At 39.1% G+C, this 18871-nt stretch overlaps 1 protein-coding gene and 1 pseudogene across 2 annotated transcripts; one reads left to right on the forward strand and one right to left on the reverse strand.

Annotated features, from left to right (window-relative positions):
- Positions 1 to 8997: 8997 nt before the first annotated feature.
- LOC130737936 (F-box/FBD/LRR-repeat protein At4g26340-like) lies at positions 8998 to 11870 on the forward strand. 2 transcript variants are annotated; one of them, XR_009019045.1, is made up of 3 exons: positions 8998 to 9915; positions 10019 to 10420; positions 11279 to 11870. XR_009019045.1 is itself a non-coding variant. In XM_057589809.1 (2 exons), exons 1-2 carry the CDS (start codon positions 9157 to 9159, stop codon positions 10157 to 10159), a joined length of 900 nt encoding a protein of 299 aa, XP_057445792.1. In that variant the 5' UTR covers positions 8998 to 9156; the 3' UTR covers positions 10160 to 11870. The 2 variants fall into 2 exon arrangements, 1 of the variants encoding a protein (XP_057445792.1); XM_057589809.1 differs by having other exon boundaries at positions 10019 to 11870.
- A 2179-nt stretch (positions 11871 to 14049) lies between these two features.
- Positions 14050 to 18611, reverse strand: LOC130735357 (uncharacterized; annotated as a pseudogene).
- Positions 18612 to 18871: the final 260 nt, after the last annotated feature.

Below are 18871 nucleotides of genomic sequence, written 5' to 3' on the forward strand. Positions count from 1 at the left end.
GGAACAATTACGGGACCTAAAACTAGAATTTGGGTTTTTTGGTCCACTTTAACAGCTCAAAAACTCAAAGTTGAAATTTTTTGAAACTGGTTTTGAATAGTTATAAACAAGGTCTTTAACAACAACAAATCCTAAAGGCGTTGAGCAAGTTCAAGGCTTTTGCTTCAAAAAGTAACGGTTGAATAAAATTGGTTTTTAGTTTGGAAATTCAAATCTACTACAACAAGAAGAGAATCTAAGCGCATGGATCATGATTATGGAGTATAGAGAAGGTGTTTAAGGTAGTTGAAAGAAAAACACGGAGTTATTCGACTTTTTGTCATAAAGCTCCGAACTTTGAGCACATCTTTGAAGAAGATGGGATTGATCAAGAAGAAGATAGCCCCTGCTCATGAAGATACTTCTGATGAAGTAAGACAAAGAAGGGTGCCTCTGAATGATTTCCCTCTGTGGACCCAAGCAGACAACCCAGAAGCAATTATGTGCTACCTTGATGATCTGAAGCAACAAGGGTATGAGATTGATGTAGATGAGTTCTTCAGACGATTGTCACCCGCTCTAGAGTTTGACTCTCCTCCCAAGAGGAAAGTTCAGAGGAAAATGGTCTTGGAGGAATCTTCTGAGGAGTCTGATGTTCCTCTGAAGAAGAAGAAGAAGGCTGACAAGCCAAAGAGGAAGCATGATGAAACCACCAAGCCTGATGATGGTGATGATGGTGATAATGAAGATGGTCCTTCTCCTCCCAAGAAGAAGAAGAAACAAGTCAGAATTGTGGAGAAGCCTACACGTGTGGAACCTGCTGCTGCAGTCATCAGAATGGAGACTTCTGCCATAGTGACTCGGTCTGCCGTGCGTACATCAAGTAAGTCTGTTGTCATTGAATCTGATGATGATTTAAATTCAATTGATGCACTCCCCATCTCTACTCTTCTCAAACGCACAGCCACCCAACTCACCCCTATCCCAGAATCTCAACCAGCAGCCCAAACCACATCTCAACCCAATTCTCCAAGGTCTTCATTTTTCCAACCTTCCTAAGAAGAAGCCCCTCTGTGGAATATGCTTCAGACTCCACGTCCAGATGAACCAACCTCACCCATTACCATTCAACAAGAACCCATTATTCCTGAACCCTATGAACCTGAACCCGTCATTCCTAAACAACCAGAACCTGAACCCAGAACGTCTGATCACTCTGCCCCCAGAGCATCAAAACGTCCGGTTGTTAGAACCACTGATACAGATTCCTCAACTGCTTATACTCCTGTATCATTCCCTACCAACGTTGCTGACTCCTCACCTTCCAACAACTCTGAGTCACATCGTAAATTTATGGAAGTCAGGAAAGAAAAAGTGTCTGCCATCCCAGAGTACTACCTCACAGTACCAAGCCCTAAGAGATACCCTGGACCTAGACCAGAACGTCTAGTTGACCCAGATGATCCTATCCAGGCTGACCCTTTGCATGAAGCAGACCCTTTAGCCCAACAAGTCCAACCTGACCCAGTTCATCAAGAGCCCATTCAACCAGAGCCAGAAAACTCTGTGTCTAACCACTCTTCGGTTAGATCACCACATCCTCAGGTTGAAACCTCTGAACCACACCTTGGAGCCTCTGAACCAGATGTCCAAACTTTTGATATTGGCTCTCCTCAAGGTGCCTCTGAGGCCAACAGCAGCAACCACCCAACCTCTCCTAAAACCAACCTCTCCATCGTTCCCTACACATACCTCAGACCAACCTCTCTCTCTGAGTGCATTAATGTTTTTAATCATGAAGCTTCATTGATGCTACGCAATGTGCAAGGTCACACTGACCTGAGTGAGAATGCTGACTCTGTTGCTGAAGAATGTGTAAGACCTGGATTTTCAGAACAAGTTAATTTCCGACTCACGCGTAGAATCAGTGTGAGCGTGACAGGAGTTTGGTATTAGAGAAAGATTAATGAAGAAGAAAGTTCAGGAATTACTTGAGGAATGTTGCGTAGTTGCTTTCGGAGTTAGTACGAGTCGTCTGCACATCTGCCTTATGCGAGCGTGTCCAGAATAGGCTTTTTCGCTTCTAGAGCAACGTTTTAAGGGAGATTTCTAATCCTTGGAAAATTTAAAGATTCTCTTTATTTTTCCTTCGACCAGCGTTTCATTTCGGAACTCTGGACTGTACGCACGATAGTATTCACTTTTCGGAAGTTTGCCGACGCTAATTTCTTTGCTTCAAAACCCTAGATTCGAGCGATGGATGAAGACTTTTTCTATTCGGGACTTCTAACGGACTTTCCGTCCGCGTGGCCAGATTTGTTTCGACATTTCCAATCTTTCTTCAGAAGGAAGTTTTGTCGTCCGGCAATCACAGCAAAAAGTAGTTTTTCGGGACAGATTTAACTTACACCGCTTTTGAGATTTTCGATATCGTTTTTCCCATATCATAGATATTTGTTTTGAGTTCTGGATTTCTGACGCCAGAATCTCTCTTAGAATTCCTTGGTGAACGTGCTGCAAAAATCGGAATCGCGAAATTTTCATTTTCCCGGGATTTCGCCCGCCTATAAATAGGCGAAAAAAGCAAAATATCTTCCATTTTCCTCCATTAGTGGCCCAAATTCGTGGAGAGCAAGGGGGGAGGAGATTTTCGCGAAAACTTGACCAATCTTCGCGTAGTTCGTCCCTACTTCTAGGTATCGAGGTAACTATCATGAATCCTATCTCTGATTACTGTTTCTGCTGAGTTTCTGAAGTCGTTTCTGTGCTCACAGTTTTGAGCTTTTTCTAAAATTGTCCGATTTCTCTGATTTCTCGCTTGGGTTATGTTCCTTAGGTTCCCATGAGCCTAAAACCTCTGTCAGTAAACGCTGATTGTGATCCAGTTGTCCAGGATCTGAAAAACTGTTTCAAAACCCTTTTTGTCTCACATTTCGAAACTTTATTGTCAAAAAGACTTAATCTGACTTCGTGCCTTTAGGATTTGTTGTCACGGATGTCATGAGGATCATTGCTGTCAAATTTGTTTTCAGAACTGATAACTTTGAAGTTTTGAGCCTTTATTTTGGACCAAAATGCCCCTGGATAGTCGTATTTCGGCCCGATTGTCCGAAAATTGTTCTGACAGTTTCTTTGCCTTAGTTTTACCCTAAAACTACCTTGTGAATTGATTTGGTCAAAGAAAAAGAGCCGAAGCCCTTTTTCCTTTGTGGCCGTGACCTTGTAGTGTTGGGGAGGGAGTTTTCGTTTTCGAAAACTTGTCTTTTCGTAACCGATTGTCGTCTTCTGAAGCTTTAATGCTTTGTCTATCGTTTATGTGTTGTTTTGTGATCGAACTAATCGATATTGTTCGGATTCTGCTTTGTTTTCTCCGAGGTTCAGTTGAAGGAACTTTGGAAGGTTCGGAGCACTTGAGTGAAGGAGCTTGTGATTTCGAAGCTGGATCAGCTCGAGGTTAGGGCAACTTGCTATATTTAGCTATGATTGCATGATAGGCGTCGATAAACTCGACCTATGCTTTATCTGATGTTGTATATGATGATGATTTCTTGTTATGATTGTTTCATAACTTATGATATTGATGATGTGTTGAATTGAGCGTTTTGACGCAACTTCGGAGTGGAGGTTCATTGATCCGGTGATCTTTGACATTTCGGGTTGGATGAACAAACCTAGGCAAGTCCAAATGTGGGGTTTGAGACTTAGCCATTTGTTGGGATTCGTTGGAATTCCTAGACTTTCCCCGGGAAATGTATTTTGGGTGGTTGATTTTTGGAAACTTAGAATGATAGAGCTTTCGAAAAATAAAGACTTGGGAAACTTAGACTTTGAGAAATAAACTCATAATTTGACTAATTTGAATTGAAATCATTTTTATTAGCGTTTAAGCATAGGAGAACTGAAGGGGAAAAATATTTACGAAAGGCGGGGGAAAAGTCGACCTTTGTTGTGGGTTTGGAGAGTTATCGGAATTGGGAAAGCCACTAAGGTGAGCTATGGTGATGATTGAAAGTCACCGAGTACGTTAGTACTCTTGGGGAAGTGTTATGGAGTTGTGTTGTATTGACCGACACTAACTCTTGGGTTGTTTTGAGTTTGGGTCGGAGCAGTTTGTTGTTTGGCTATCTAAAGGATAAGCCGGGGGAACTATAAGTTTCCAAGTACATTGGTACTCCTTCGCTCGTTGAGCAGTTTATTTAGCCATCCAAAGGATGAGCCGGGAAGCTTCACTGAGGCGTGAGACTTCGTGAAAGCATGGAACTTCACTGAAGCGTGAGACTTCGTGAAAGTGAGTAAGCTTCACTGAGGCGTGAGACTTCGGGAAAGCAGAAACTTCACTGAGGCGGGAGACCTCGTGGAGACGGGAACCTTCGCTGAAACGGGAGACTTTGCGGAGGCGTACACCTTTGCTGAAGCGGGAGACTTTGCGGAGGCGTGCAACTTCACTGAAGCGTGAGACTTCGTGAAGGCGCGAAACTTCACTGAAGCGTGAGACCTCGTGAATGTGTGAGATTTCACTGAAGCGTGAGACTTCGTGAAAGCGTAAGACCCCATTGAAGCGTGAGGCTTCATGGAAGTGTGAGATTTCATCGTCGTTTACCCTAGGGCAACGACAGGGAACATTGGTTTAGTTGGATACGTGTGTGTTGGGAGGACGATACATTGTTTGACTAACCTTATCACCTAACTTCATATGTTGAGATTATGATGATTTGATGTTGATGAACATCGTTAGGTATTAATGATTGAACTGTGTAGGAGATTCGAGAACATGCTATGTATATACCTTAGAGTAGGCAATACATAACTTATATGTATATATATACAACATATGTATATATCCCCTTTATCACAAGTTGATTGTATATCTATTGTATTCTGTAAGTTGACCCTAGCGCCTTGGCTTTGTTTGTATGTTTGTGTTTCGGCGGTCGGCCTGCTGCCAGGCGTCTGTCAGCCGGTTCGTGATGATTCGTTGTGCGGGAAAGACCCGGAGCGAAACGACTATTACTGAAGCTTTCGACGAGGACCCGGACTTCATGCCTGATCGAGGGAGGGTCGATGATAGTAGTGTGGGGTATGGGTGGTTAGAGTCTTTTGGAGTTGGTTGTTACTGTAATAGCTCTGATTCGTTTTGCTTTTGGGACAGGGTAGGTTCCCGATGCATGGCTTTTTGTGTGGTTCTCTTACGGAGGGATCACAGTGAGTCAGTCGGACCATAGGGGTCTTTGCTTAGGCCATTTTGAGGCCGACTTTCTCCTAGTGGTTTGTAATTATACTTTTTCTCACTCACACTTCTGGATCTGTAAATATTTGCCTACGGGCACACTACTTTGGAGTCACTGCGAGTGTGTGTGACGTGGAAGTGCAGCTGAGGCTGTACATGTTTATATTTGATGTATATTGGTTAGTTTAGTGGTTGGGTTATGTCTTTATCTCCTTATCGCTTTATTTACAAAGGAATCAATCAAAAAAAAATTTATTACCTGTTTTTCCGCGAAGGTTTATTTTTGGTTACTAAAGTGACACCTGGAAATCGGGGTGTTACAGAATGGAATCGTCTGAGTACTTGGTTAGTAGCTCAGGTTCCTGTTATGATGAGTCATCTCACTACAGAAAGGGATCAGAGGATTGAGGCTGCTAGGCAGCGGTTTACAAGAAGAGTGGTTCTGCATGAACAACAGCAAAGAAATAAGCTACTTGAAGCTGTTGAAGAGGCCAGAAGAAAGAAAGAGCAAGCAGAGGAAGCTGCACGTCAAGCAGCTGCACAAGCTGAACATGCAAGATTAGAAACTGAGAGACTTGAAGCTGAAGCTGAAGCTCTTAGATGCCAAGCCCTTGCACCAGTGGTCTTTACTCCTGCTGCTTCTGATTCCACTCCAGCTCATCAATCTGCTCAGAATGTCCCTTCTAGCTCCACACAGCCAAGTTCTTCCAGACTTGACATCATGGAACAACGTCTCAATTCTCATGAGACTCTGCTGATGGACATGAAGCACACTTCAAGAACTTCTGCGTCGCTCTGACAAGCCTTAGTCTTAGGATTTCTTTCGTTTTTCTTCTTAACTTAATTTAATTTTAATTCTACTTTATTTTGTTTAAGTTACTTTATTTGCTATGCTTTGTTAGTTGTCGTTTATCATTGCACATACATATATATATATATCTATAACTTTGTGATTGCCAACTTTCTTCTCTTTATTCATATCAATTATGCTTTTACATCATACATTTCTTTTTCACTATAATCTAGAATGGAGGATCCTTCCTCATTCTTCTGCATTCTTGGCGCTGCTCTACCCTCTCTTTCTCCAGACGGTCCAATGAATACTGGATGTTGTTGAGATTGGCGTTTAGCTCATCCCTCTCCAGACTCTCTTCTGTCATCTTGAGTCTCTTTTCTATGGCTTCTTTCTCTTCCAGCAGCCTCAGCTCAAGCTGGCTGAGTTCCTGAATTTCCTCCACAAAGGCAAGAAATTCTTTCAAATCCTTCTCCAGCTCTGGACAAAGGTCCTCTTCAAGCAATGTCTGTGTCAGCTCATGTATTGTTCGTGTACCATCAGGGTGCCGGATGTTAAGGAACATGTCCTCCTCGAAGGCCTTCCTTCTGAGCTCTTCCAGTGCAACCATGTATGATGCCATTTCTTTTTATGGAATTGATCGAGTTGTGCAGCTTACCCTCTTCTAAATCGCTTTATATAAGCTTCATTCTCTCCTTGGAAGTTATTTCTCCTACAGTTTCTCGAGGTTAAGTCCTTGGTAACTGAAGCTTCTCTTTACTCCCGTGGCCGGTGGTAAACGATTCTTCTTTTGCATTAACTCCTTTCCTTAATTCGCGTAACTCTCATTCCTACAGCGTTTGTTTCTCCATCCTTTCACTCAGACCTTATCTGAGGGGGAGTACCTTGTACTTCAAGCTGAGTTTTTCACACCCCATACTTTTTGCTTATGACAAAAAGGGGGAGTACACCTAGTTTTTGATGTGTAAGTGTGATTTATTTTGGAGAATTTAAGAGTTCCACTTTATGACCATAGATGTGTCACTGGGCAAATACAAGGAATACATTTCACTTCCTCTGAAGTGATTCTATTTGACTCTGATACCACTTATCGTTGACTCTGAATACTTATGCGCTCTGATTATTTTATTTCATCTATGTCATGCGCCTTCACTCTGAACTCTTATATTATTTAGCTCAGAATCTAGACATTTCTAACGTTTTCATTAAGTCTTAGATTCAGGGGGAGCTATGCTCAGAATCAAGCTGTGACTTGGATTCAGAATGAGCAAAATAAACTATTCACATCAGGATAAGTCTTATTCTATATCTCTAAACTCTGAGTGAATTCAGTTTATTGTTTAAGAATTGTTCATCAAAATACTTAGTTTTGTCATCATCAAAAAGGGGGAGATTGTAAGATCAAGTTTTGATCGAGTAGTACAACTCTATGTTTTGATGATTACAAGTTAACATTTTAGTATGAACAATTATGGTACTCTAACGTGTTTTTCTGAGTGTGTTATTTATAGGCTGTGACCTCAATTCAATCTCACACAAATCAGAAGCACTGTGCATAAAGAGTGACCCAAGCAACGCTTTCGCTACATCTATGTTCAACTGAACAGTAGAAATGTTTCAGAAGATCTGAAGTTATACAAGCTCTGATATGGACTCAGTCACTTGAAGTTCTGAAGATCCAGAAGTTCTGACAACCAAGAAACTCTGAAGGTTCAGATGTTCTGATGGTGTAGAAGACTCTGAAGATCCAGAAGCTGAATAGTGGAAACTCTGATGTCCAGAAGCAAGATGACTCTGAAGACCATGTACTTCCCTCTGAGTTCAGAATCAGAAGATACAACGGTCAGAGGATCTGTGCTTTCCCTCTGACTCTGATCAACTGGCTTCACAAGTTCCAACATGAAGCATTCCCCTGATCAGAAGTCTCCTAGGTTTAAAGGTCAAGTCACTATCCAAGTACAAAAGCAAATGTACTATCCTGACGACCTACCTAACATTCTCAGCCACAGCAGAAGCTGGAATTTCCAGAACTGCCCTCCAACGGTAGCATTTCCATGCAGCGTTCGAACCCTAATCCTTGGAGTATAAATAGAGGCTGAAGATTGAAAGATGTGGTTGGAAGAATTACATACGCGCAAGCTATATTCAAAACCTTCTAAGCATTCTTTCATCTGAATTCATTGTGTTTACTCTTAGCTTTTCAGAAGCAAATTCTTTGTAAACATTCTTTCTTAAACAGTTTGTTTAGTTACCTTTAGGAGATCAAGGTTGATCGGATCCTAGAGAAGACTAAGAGAGTGAATCTTAGTGTGAGCTAAGTCAGTGTAATTGTTAGTCACTTGTAGGTTTCAAGTGCAGTTATAACACTTACCTGATTAGTGGATTGCCTTCATTCTAAGAAGGAAGAAATCACCTTGATGGGTGGACTGGATTAGTTTGAGGGATTTATCAAGTGAACCAGGATAAAAATCCTTGTGTGCTTTTCTATCTCTTATCTTAAGCACTTAGTTCTCGAAAGATTTGTTAAAATCTTTAAGGTGGAAGTTTTATCTTAAAAACGTTATTCAAACCCCCCCTTTCTACCGTTTTTCATACCTTCAGTTTATGCTAGTGAGTTTGCGGATGTTCGTCAATTGTTGGACATGGATTGGGAGGCTCGCCTCAAACATACACCTCAGAAAGCTACTACTCCTGCTGATTGCCTCGCAAATATGGGTGTCTCATCTCAGATTCTCAGTGCGCGCTTACTATCCTTGATGATCCTCCTGATTGGGTTGCCCTGTTGATCTTCAAGGATGGTTTAGGGGTGTAGTTTTATTTGTTTGTTTAAATCTCCGATGTACCAAAAAAAAACTATAACATAAATTAATTTTAAAATAATTATTATAAAATTATATTTTAATAATTTAAATTTATTTAAAAAATGAAAAAGTGAGAACTTACTACCACCACCCCCGAATGCACCATAAAACCGGCTATTACAGGTAAAAAAAAGGATATTGGGCCTTCTCCCTTCCATCATTCCTGACTCCATTTCACAAACCCTTATTCAGTTCACCACATCATTCCAGACTCGCGCACAAAGCTACTATTTCCTGCCATCCGCCGTGAACCACCGTTCTCATCGCCGCCGATCCTGATCCGAAGTCCGGCAAAAATGGTTGACAGGATTAGCAGGCTATCAGATGAACTCCTCACTCACATTCTCTCGTTTCTCTCAACTGAAGAAGCTGTTGCCACTAGTGTTCTTTCAAAGAGATGGAGGCCTCTCTGGACCTCAGTCCCCGTTCTCGACTACGACGATGAAATCTATCTCAGAAACGGAAAACCCTCATATTGCTTTGAAAGGTTCGTATACGCAACCATTTTACCCAGAGATTTGCACCAACCCATTACAAGCTTCCGTCTCAAATATGGGGCATCTGCTGCTGAACTTTTCGAGGGCGATGTTATTTATGACCGTTCAAATGCTGATATCAATATTTGGGTCAACACTGTTATAAGACGGGGTATTCAGAACCTTGACATCGAGATTTATCCTACAAATTTGTATTTTAGTTTGAGCTGCTCTAGTGTCAGCTGCAGAACTCTTGTTGTTCTCAAGTTGAATGGTTTATCTCTTAATGTTTCTTCTTCTGTTGGCCTTCCCTCACTCAAATCTCTACATGTCGAAACAGTTCAATTTGAAGAGCCAAATTATCTTATGGGGCTTCTCTTTGGGTGTCCATTGCTTGAGGATTTGAAAATATGTTACATAGATTATGTTCAGGATAGCTATTTTTTAAATGAACAGTTTAATAACTTACACTTTCCCAAGTTGGTTAGGGCAAATCTACTTCATGTTAATATGGCTGGTCATGATACTACTATTCTTCTGAAAGCAGTATGTAATGTGGAGTTTTTGTGCATTCACCAGGTTCGAACATGTCGGATTGGAAGTGTGTTTAGTTTGTTGTATTGTTTCGTATTTAGATAATATCATCGATATTTGTCATAATATGTCTTTATATGTATTGCAGTTTCGAGCTGATTTTGTGGTGCCTGAATTTCCTCATGTAAGACATTTGGGCCTCTTCTTTGTTACTCATAACTGGCGTGTGGTGCTTTTGATGCTCAAGAATTGCCCCAACCTTCAAAGTTTTAAACTTAATTTGAATTGATCTTTTGAGGCTAAGGATGTTCTACCTTACCTTCAGTTTGGTGTTCCTGATTGCCTTACATCAGGCTTTACCAAGTGCTACCTTGAATACTACCGAGGCGCAGAAAGTGATCTACTGTTTGCAAAATATATTATGCAGAATTCACCATATTTACAGTCCATGAAAATTCATAGTGATGCACCTAATCAACTAGGAGTGCTAAAGAAGCTAGCTTTGTGCCCAAGGAAATCTGAATCGTGTGAACTTTCATTTAATTGATAGGTTTGTTAGTAGCTGCAAACTTTTTACGAGATGATAGCTTTTCCATTTGTTAACATAATGCAAATACTGGACTTGAAGGCCATAGACCGTTTAATTATGTATCTTTGTGTACCCATTATCTGATGCTTTACCACGAGATATGAAGGTGTATATGGGAATGTTGTGTAGTGAGCTTCTTTGGTCTTCCTCTGGTTCTCCTCAAGCATCCTTTCAAGATCTTACTTCAGTAGCCAATCGTGTTATAAGATACTTGCACAAGCACCAATTCCATGCTTATTTGGCTGCTACCATTTAGTGTTCCATATATTGCTCATTGACATCAGATTCCTTTCCAATTGCAAGGATAGTATTTTGTGTTGATGTTTCTCTTTACCTTATATATCTTGTTATTTATGTTTAGATAGTCAATGCTAGATTAGCTAGGAATTCTTCCACAATGCATATAAACTTTTTTCTGGTAAAGTTGTTTGTCTAATTAGTTATAGGCTTTTGTATTGGTTTCCCCTTTGTCTATTTATCAATGTTTTAAAATTACAACTTATTGTTCAATATATCATTTCTCTGTCACCATATTTTATCTCAATTGCAAAAAGATCGATTATGCAATGTTACATCTCATCTGACCCTCAAATATAATGGTTCCAGTTTATTAGGATAAACTGTTTTCGGAGTTTAATGATTTACCATATCTTTTGATTTAACAAATCTTTATCTTGCTTTTTGAGAAAATGAATTTTGAAAGTTATAAGATTTCTTTAATCTCTCAATTTGCAAATTTGCTGATTTGGTTGTTTTATGGTTTAAGTACCATGCAATTTCTCTCACGTTCTAGCTTTCTATCATGTTCATTTTCATCAGGATGCTGTCTAATGCTATCCAAGTGTGCTGATCGTGAATCTTGAACTACTCCTTTTAGACTCTCTCGCTGGATCTGGTTATCCCAGCTGATCTTGCTTTGCTGTTACCACTGCTTCTCTGTTCTGGACTTCTGGCAGCTTTTGAGTCCTCTCTATCACCATAAACCTCATCAAGTAAAGGTTGCTCAACTTCCAAAGTTAATAATCATTTCCTCATTTCCCAATATGGAACTTCCATCTGCAGTCCTATTGTCCTCAAGTTCAGTTTCTTTGTCCGGGGAACAAGCTTGTAAAGTGAAGTAAGATCTTGAAAGGATGCTTGAGGAGAACCAGAGGAAGACCAAAGAAGCTCACTACACAACATACAGAGGCAGAAAGAAGAACCCTGAACTGTTATTGCTGTAAAGGAAGGTCTTGCACTTAGCATGAGAGCAGATATGACCAAACAGAATGTCCAAGAAATTTGTAAATGGGAGAATCCGGCAGTTCCATGAAGTTGTATTATTGTTCTTTTGTTCTCAGTATTTACATCAATATATGTATCAAACATCCACTTTTTACTAAATGTTTAACATCGAAATGGTTATCAGACATCCAACATGTTATTGCTTATAAGTTATAAGAAAAAGAGCATATTGTCTAGTTTCACCAAACAGTACTAGGATCCTTTCAAGCAAGCAAATATGAGCTGCAAATTTTCTAACCAATGATTTCTAACTAGTATATGTGCCCGTGCTTTGCACGGTGTGTATTTTCTAAAGAATTTGTTGACCCAACATAAATTATTCATTAGTTGAGGGTAACGTATTCCATCTAACGGTTCATAGAATTAAGAGACAACCCAGTACACCATAATAGACATTACATGGCAAAATGAAAATAACAGTACAACATTCAGGGCTAGATAGCTACTGATCCTCGTCGTGTATTAATACATCAATGAGGCCAACTTCTTCACTGGTGAAAAAAAATGTTAAGGAGTCACCCTCTTTCAATGAATGTGACTTGCAGAAAGCCCTCCAACCCCTACCAATCCTTGCATATGTCCGTTGTTCTGTTACACCAAGGATTTTACAATGAACCTCTTTGCCAGTTGGGCCTCTCAAGATCCAGGTGTGTCGTTTACCGTGAAGCAGATAATCATAAACATGAGAAGGTAAATTCTACAAAGCAGAACAATTAATATTAGAATCATTGTTTTAGAACTACAAATGAAAAGTAAATTGGTAACACAATACCATCTGACTCGTTATTGATTGATTACGTGAGAGTCTGCAAGAGAAGAAGCATGGATACAATATCCAATCTCGATCCTGAGGTGTTAGGTTATCTTTGCTGTCTGACTGTGTGGATTTTGCATCACAAATCGAAGGAGGAGGGGGAGTTATAACTGGAGGTGGAGGTGGGGGGAGGTAACATACTTCCTCAATACCTTCATTGTATATAAATAAATCAAAGTTGGAAAAACCCTGGTATTTAAGAAGGCACCAGTTCAGGCCTTCCAATGAATAAAACTTACGGATCTCCAATAACCCTTGTCCCAAAAAAGGCTTTTCAGTTTTTCTTTCATATGATACCAAATGCATCTTCCCAATGGGATCAAACAACTTCCACTGCTCAGTTAGTTCATGATCAAATTCTTCAGCAAATCTAGGTGAAACAAATGCTATTTCCTGAAAAATCAAAATACGTATTTCAGTTGACAGATTCTAGTTAAATTAGAACATAAAACAACTAAGCTATATAATGGTAGACACCTGCTCAGGTAATGATAGAATGGCAATTGAATCTTTACATCCTAGAAGATCATCAACGAAATTCAGCTCCATTTACAGAGATTTGTTTTGATCTTTGATAACCACTTGCCTGCAAACCCGTTTGTCTAAAGCTGAATATATAATATATATAAGTATATAAGTATTAGACAATACACTACTATATTATGGCCGATTTAATTATTCTTGACAATATGGTTCAAAACATATGAATGAAGCTTTGAAAAAGTCAATGATATTCAAATGATATGTTACCATTGTCTGACATGCATTGAATTCACCTTACCAAGTTTGTCAAATTTATCTATCTAGTTTACCATAGTATATAAAACGCATTATGAGTATACCTCGTTTGGAAAATTTGGAAAGTTAGAATTGCATAGTATAAGTTATGAGGTATACCCGTTGACAACCAGGTCTGAAATTGAAAAAAACGGGTATCTTTTTTAGTTGTTGAAACCAGTTTAATTCGGTGGATTACAAAAACATAGCTCATATATTTCCTAATATATGTTTTCGTTATAGTCTTAAGCAGCATGAAATGCATTTCCAAATATTTGTTTGTCTATATAATTTGACAATGGTATATTAACTATTTTGGCAGGATTAAATAACCATGCACGTAACTGATGCCAATAAATTTAATGACAGAAGATAAGATTACTATTTGCTTGTTGATAAGTTATGGAATAGACGTTGTTAGAATTGAGTAGAAATGTCTATCTTTGTGACTGTGTATAAGCAAAATTATTTAGAATTCAGTATAATAAAAATGGGTGGGCATCATATAACAATGATAGTGAACATGGAGCTGGCATTATAATACAATCACTCATATTACATTGCACGGGAACATTTTCTTCTAGGATTGAGTCTGCAAATAGAAATAGAAATGTATAAGGTTATTGCATGCAATGGTATCCTAATGAAAATACATAATTATGCTGAAGAGGTTGTTCATTGATAAAACTTACGTAGTTTAACTGAAGCATGTGGATCAAAGGTTATTGAAAACCTCCTTGTATACCACATTTTTTGTCACAGTAGAAATTAAACCTTCTTCATCCAAGATCAAAATTTTCAAACCTTTTCTTGTCTTTACCCTTGATAATGCCACGTATAATTGACCATGAGTAAAAACTGGTTTGGGTAGATACAGACCGACATGAGATAGCGTCTGGCCTTGGCTTTTATTAATCGTCATTGCAAAACATAAACAGATTGGAAATTGACGCCTGACAAATTTGAAGGGAACACCTGAGTCCGAAGGAACTAAATCCATTCTAGATATAAGCACCTTCCCGCCTAACTGCTTTCCAGAAACAACATTTGCAACAATAACATTTTTTCCCAATTCTTTAACAATCATTCTGGTGCCATTGCAAAGTCCACCTGCTTGGTCAATGTTGCGCAACAACATGATAGGGACACCCACCTACAAAGTCAATTTGTGATTTGGTATGCCGGAGCATTGAATATTATTCAAGAACTCACTTGTGAACCACTCAGCTTCAACCTCTGAATCCTCATCTGACTTGCAAGTAGAATCACAACTCAAATATTCTCTAACCTCTCCTGGTATTTTAGACAGCATCTCATTGTTGATAGCTTCTACACTTTCTAATGTGGGGGCAAGAATAGCACGTTCTTCAAAGAACTTGTAATTTTTTCTACTCAAATTCTCCAGCATATCAGGGTAAGAAAAATCAATCAAACTTTGAATTGGATTATCAAAGTCACGAATAAGAAGATCGTCTGGTATCTGAATGATAGATTCCCCATCCGCACTTGGGTTCACCTCTCCATCACCAATATCTAGTAGCCAGTCAGCGAACTTTGTAATATCCAGGTTTGCATTAAGGGATTGAGAACTTGTCAGCCTCATGTTTTTGGTCAATTTAAGAACAGAACACTTCTTCCAAAGATAGGACGAATTAATGGTGGCATTAACTATATCACAGCGACTTCCTCTCTGTATAACTGGTAATATTTGCCTGAAGTCTCCCCCTAACACAACCACTTTTCCACCAAAAGGCCTGCCATTAGTACCACCTGGATGCGACTTCATTATGTCATTTAAAGTCCTGTCCAAGGCTTCAAAACAAAATCTATTAAGCATTGGTGCTTCATCCCATATGATCAAACTTGTTTTTTGTAATAGCTCTGCTTTTAAAGAACCTTGCGCCACATTGCAAGTTGAGCTCTCTTTTATGGAAATGGGAATAGAAAATCGAGAATGCGCGGTTCTTCCCCCAGGTAGAAGTAATGAAGCAATTCCACTTGAAGCAACATTTAATACAATCAACCCTTGTGCCCTTACTGCAGCAGATAATGTGTTCCACAGATACGTTTTACCAGTACCTCCGAATCCATATAAAAAGAACAGTCCTCCAACACTACCTTTAACAGCATCCATTACGAAATTGTATATTTGATGTTGTTCTGCGGTTAATGAATTGAGTAAAGAATCGTGCAGATTTGCCATCTCAGCTCTATCATAATTCAACTCATCAGCTACTAATTTGTTCTCATACTGGCTGACATCAAGTAAATCAGGAAAGGGTAAACATGAATAATCTTTTAATGACCTTCCATTCATATTCAACAGCTTCTCCAGTTCTATTAAACAAAGATTTCTCAGGTCCTCATCATTTACTTGGAGATCTAAATATGAATTTAACCATATAATGTTAGATGGTACTCTAAGTCTATTATTTGATTAAAATTAATTTTAATATAAGAACCTGGAATGCGTAGCTTTTTCCTCCTTTCATAGATTATCCCGTCGGACAAAATCCTCCAGGTTTTGTCCCACACAAATTCAGGCTTGCTCATAGTGTTCGTAGTAAGCAACATTACAAAGAACTTACGAAGCTGAAAACCTGCAATAAAAATTCAGCACATTTTATATTAAACTTTGGTGCCTAAACTCTATGAAAGACAAAACATGTTTTGTGTTTAACAATGGATAAATAAATGCACAGTTTTATATAGTACTAACCTGATGCTAGATCATTTGCTTCGATTATTGCATCTATAAATTCTTTGTCATCAGCTAACAATCCTAATGCATAACATGCGTCTTGAAAAGATGGACATACGACACCATCAATGGTTCGAATGCTCTCCCAACTTGTGCAACCTTTTTGTATAGTTAGTAGAACTCTCAAGTAGTAAAGTTCTCCAACTCCATGAGGGATATATTGGAGTCTTCCAATAGATTGCCCTTTTTTCCTTGGATGCCATGTCTGGTTGTCATCATCGTAAACAAAGTACGATGGGAACTCTGCATATGTTATGTCTTTACCCTGTTCATACATACAATTGGCTTTCATCCAGGCTATAAACATAGTGTCTTTATCAGATGCTTTTTCAACAATGTGGTTCAAATCGCCATGATCTCTGAAACATACACTTTGCTTATTCGGTAGGTGGAAGGTCATTTTCTTAACCGAAGGCCACTTAACATGAATGTAATATTTGAAGGTCCTCCAAACAGCTTCACATGGAGTCAAATATCTGCAATCATAATATTGTTTAATCTCGTCTTTCACCTCAGGATCTGTGGAATCTTTATTTTGATTGGAAATCTCAACATTTACTCTATCAGGGCCTTTGCTGACATATTTGAACAGGTATTTGATCGCATTTGACTTGTTGCAGTACTCTACATTGATGTGACCATTGTATAGCATCAGAAGTTGAGGATTATAAGGGACAACGTAACTGTTGTCCATACGAATCCCTTTCTTGTCAACATAAATGCCTGTGTCTCTCCTTTTATATACAGGATAACCATCTTCATCAATTAATGTGGTGTCTTGGAATTTTTTGGGAAAAAATTTGCTACATTTACCATTAACCATGCCAGGAGATTTACCATGTCCTGGACCGCACGGCCCATGCAGCATATAAGTAGAGACGACTTTGTTTAATTTAGGATATACCTTTTTGTCAGGAATCTCAGCGCAAATGCATTTATCAATGTCAGATGTGGTAACTAACTTGTTCTCCTTGCAAAGCCATAGCAAGATATGCGCATGTGGTAGTCCCCTTTTCTGGAATTCAATCGTATACATCCCTGTAAGTTAGCAACAGCGTGAGTTGCTACAAACTAAAACATACAAATGATATAATTAAATAATTAAGACACACCATACCTGCTTGTAAGGGACCAAAAATAATACCACTTTGCAATGTTGATATTAAGTGGTCTAGCTTGATTTTAAACACTCGACAACAGACATCAGGTCTTTCATCAGCTCGTAGGTTCCTTTTTCTAACAAACCTATCAATTTCTTTCCATGCAGAATTGCATGTCATAGTAATGAAAAGATCTGGATAGCCATAGCGCTTGCATATAGCCATCGCGTCTTGGCAACAATCAAACATATACCGTTTCCCACCAACAAATGATGACGGTAACACAATACGTGTCCCCAAAGAACTTGGGTCAGTTTCACCCCTAGACATGGCTTCTTCAAGGCCACTCAGGAAATCAGCTCGAATAAGGTTTTGGTTGTTACGAAGAAATGAGAGTCGTTGAGATTCCAACATTGTATAACAATCAACCACAAACTGTTGGAAAAGCCTTCTGCATAATAAAATATTCCCATTCTCATGATTCCTCTCTTGTATTCTGAAGCATATGAATTCCCTCAATGTTACGCGAGGTTTCACTCGAGAGCTAGTTGATGCAGCAATACCAGATAATGGGATATCTTCTTGCCAACCATCTTCACCAAAAGGAAACATCAACGAATATTGTAGTGGGATAAACGAAGTGTGGGTTTCATGAATCCTAGTAAGAACCCCCTCTTTTTTGACAATGATATCTCTGCCAACTTCTACTGTGTCAAAGTCACCCACAATAAGTGCAGCTATCTCATCAGAAGTGGGAAGGTTATACGTTCGAGGGTCCTTACCCCGTTTGCGAAAAAGTCTCAAAGCAAACGACGAACTTTGTGAAGAACTGATATAATCTCTCACTTTGCGAAATGATTTTGCCAAAACATTAGACTCATCAATCATTTGCTTCAATTCATCAACTAATGAGATATCCAATTTGCCATCTGTGTTTAATGAACTGCACATAGTACACATCACTATGTAAATATAATATCCCACTTGAAGATTGACAAATAAGTCAATAATAAAGGCATGAATAATAGAACTTACTTAAACGGTTTCATTCTATTTTCATTTTCATTCTGAGTGTCGTATATATATAGCTGAGCGAATTTTGGAGTTTCACCAACTTGAGGTAATAGGGTACCTATTCGGTGATAATTTTGACCACTCAGTACAAACTGGGGGCCCTCCATTGTTGACAGCTGCCTCCACCTTCCCCCCAATCGAAGTGAAGGCAAACATACTATTATATGCCCTAATATTTTCCTTAAAGTGTTTCGATCGGGGATCTATACCATGAAGCAAATTATATAAAAGAAGGGGTGGTTTAGATAGAAATGGAAGGACTACCTTCCCTTTCATACAGCACCTAGTGAATTCAGGATTTAATGAGTGCTTACTTTTAGCTAGCCGTTCGTCATACCACATCAAAGCAGAACAATAGCAACATACAAATGAAGCATCACCGAGATCGACCTCTTCTACAAAAGTTAGTAGGCATAAACGTCAAGCTGGTACAGTTTGGAGGTTACGAACGTATGGCCAAAAAAACAAAAATTACAAAGTGTATACCTATTAACTCAGCAACTTCAAATATGTCTGCAACATTTGGTTGTGGGTCAGCTACTCTATCAAACTCACAAGCCAATTGACGATACAATGATACTCCTGTAACAGGTGTATGGGAA

This window comes from Lotus japonicus, chromosome 2 (genome assembly GCF_012489685.1).
Source record: "Lotus japonicus ecotype B-129 chromosome 2, LjGifu_v1.2".
Taxonomy (NCBI): domain Eukaryota; kingdom Viridiplantae; phylum Streptophyta; class Magnoliopsida; order Fabales; family Fabaceae; genus Lotus; species Lotus japonicus.